Source organism: Cherax quadricarinatus, chromosome 28, assembly GCF_038502225.1.
Source record: "Cherax quadricarinatus isolate ZL_2023a chromosome 28, ASM3850222v1, whole genome shotgun sequence".
Classification (NCBI taxonomy): Eukaryota; Metazoa; Arthropoda; class Malacostraca; order Decapoda; family Parastacidae; genus Cherax; species Cherax quadricarinatus.
The window spans coordinates 7,305,702-7,308,201 of NC_091319.1; the positions used below are offsets into that span (position 1 = coordinate 7,305,702).

The 2,500-nt window shown below is 44.9% G+C and overlaps 1 protein-coding gene across 1 annotated transcript in view; it reads left to right on the forward strand.

Moving 5' to 3' along the window:
• The window catches only part of LOC128693263 (uncharacterized), a 16,495-nt gene that overhangs the window by 11,154 nt on the left and 2,841 nt on the right, over window positions 1–2,500 (forward strand). The window contains exons 2-3 of the mRNA XM_053782828.2: window positions 1,311–1,516; window positions 2,091–2,285. Of these exons, the coding sequence (XP_053638803.1) occupies window positions 1,312–1,516; window positions 2,091–2,285 (400 nt within the window). The 5' untranslated portion in view covers window position 1,311. The remainder of the gene's footprint in view (window positions 1–1,310; window positions 1,517–2,090; window positions 2,286–2,500) is intronic.

Consider the following 2,500-nt stretch of genomic DNA (forward strand, 5'->3'; position numbering starts at 1 on the left):
ATATTTGACTTTTTTCCGTGCGATATTTGTCCTCGACTAGTTTATGTCCCTCATTTTTTTACACGGTACAGTTTACAGGATAAAAGTGGTTATCGTACCTCAGCTTCCTACGAAGCCGGACTCTGTCCACAGTACACTGATCTGTGACGGTCGTGTTAGCTGACGGTTGTGGGTACACGACCGTCAACTAGCACTGAGGTAACACAGGAAAACAGAGGTAATAGGTGTAATAAAATTAATCCATTCGTCACCACTATACATTCATTAGGCACCTGTAACCCATTCGTCACCACTAAACACTCTTGAAGCACCTGTCACTAAGCAATCATAGATAACATCAATCAATAAACACAGATACTGTTTGCTTCTGATTAAACTTGTCTGTTGGACTGAAAACTTATCGACTACACGAGGGTCATTAACGATGCATTGCACCTGTATACCACCAGTTAAGGTTGCTAAGTTTAAGCCCTAATACAGAGGGTTAAAAGTAACTCTCAGGGTATATACACCGAGATACATACACCTCTCGGTGTATATGATTTGTATAGCGCCTCACTGCATCTATATTTAGTGCAGGATTCTGTCCAGTTGAATATTGTCATCGAGGAAATGAAATTACGAAGCAATGGATCCATTTTAAACGCATTACGCCGATATTAATTTTATTTTGAGGTATGGAACGCACTGAGGTGGACAAGTGCGCTTGTTATGGTGTTGCTGTTGTTGTTATTGTTGCTGTTGTGATTGTTGTTGCTGTTGGTATCGTTGTTGTGGTGGTGGTTGTTATTGTTGTTGTGGTGGTGATTGTTGTTGTGGTAGTCGTATTTCATTTGTTCTGACTGAAAGGTCAAGAGATAGAGATATGGAGGCTAATATGCATTATGTTTATGAGAGAGAGAGAGAGAGAGAGAGAGAGAGAGAGAGAGGCAGGCAGACAGAAAATCTCTCTTTAGATTTAGGATGAAAGGCGTGACAATGCGTGACAATGCACATTGCTATGTGAGCATCGGGAGCAACAGAGATCCTCGTATCAAAGTTTCGTAGAGCGAGCTGACGGTGCTTCCACAGCTGCCAGCGAGAGATAAGACAGAGAGAGAGAGAGAGAGAGAGAGAGAGAGAGAGAGAGAGAGAGAGAGAGAGAGAGAGAGAGAGAGAGAGAGCTTTTATCCCACCGGTAGTCGAGGGCTAACCATATTGCCAATATTCAGTGTGTTTGCACATGTACTTACCAAGTGTGTTGATGTGAGATCGAGTCGTGTTCTTTTGTGCCTACCCACACACCAGCTCGATCACTCATATTCCCCCAGGATGTCGGCCCCCTCAGGTAAGCTCACCGGGGGAGACCAAGAGGAGACCGAGGGTGTTCCCAGACGAGCCCCGGCCATCCCGGTCCAGGACCACGCCTCCAGCACCTCTCCAGACCACCACCACCACCACCACCATGATCCGCCCCCGAGGTACTCCACCATCGGGCCCTCCTGGAGTCTTACTCACCAGGGTGAGGCTCCGCTTGGTGAGTCTATCCCCCTCCGTCAGATACTCGTAAAGAGAATTGTTAAGTGAGAACTGAGGGCGACTTACTGAAGCACAGAGACTTAATGAAGCACAGGGACTTACTGAAGCTTAGAGATTTACTGAAGCACAGAGACTTACTGAAGCTTAGAGATTTACTGAAGCACAGAGACTTACTGAAGCTTAGAGATTTACTGAAGCACAGAGACTTACTGAAGCTTAGAGATTTACTGAAGCACAGAGACTTACTGAAGCTTAGAGATTTACTGAAGCACAGAGATTTACAGAAGCACAGAAACTTTATGAAGCACAGACTTATTGAAGCATAGAGACTTTCTGAAACTCAGAGACTTACTGAAACACAGACACGAACTGAAGCACAGAGACGAACTGAACCTCAGAGACGAGATTTACTGTATTACAGAGTTACATAGACGAAACTGACCCACGAAACCGACCCACGGAGTCGAACCGAGCCACATACATCATCTCACAAGACTCACCAAAATCATCTCGTAAAACCTTTTTCAACCACCAAAACAAAAAAAAATATTATTACAGAGTTCTCTTCTCAGGGAGCAGCGGCACTCTGACCCCCGCCAGTGCCACGCCCAACCCTCCTACTGCTGCTCCTGCTGCTGCTCCTGCTGCTTCTGCTGCTCCTGCTGCTGCTGCTTCTCCTACTGCTACTACTCCTGGCGTACTAGGCACAGCAGTAGGTCAGGCGGAGTCTCTAAGTACTGTTACCCACAGCAGCGCCTTCTCTCCGGGTTAGCCTCATCCTGGGAATAACAACAACACGCTCCCCTTCCTCGAATCAAACCGATTGCCTCTAATTCACCGGGCACTGCAGAAGCCTTACTTGTTTAACGCACTTCCATGAACTTAATAATAATAATAATAATGATAATAATAATAATAATAATAATGACAGCAAAACTAGTTAGAATATTAAAAATGATCGTAAAGTTTATAATGATTGTTT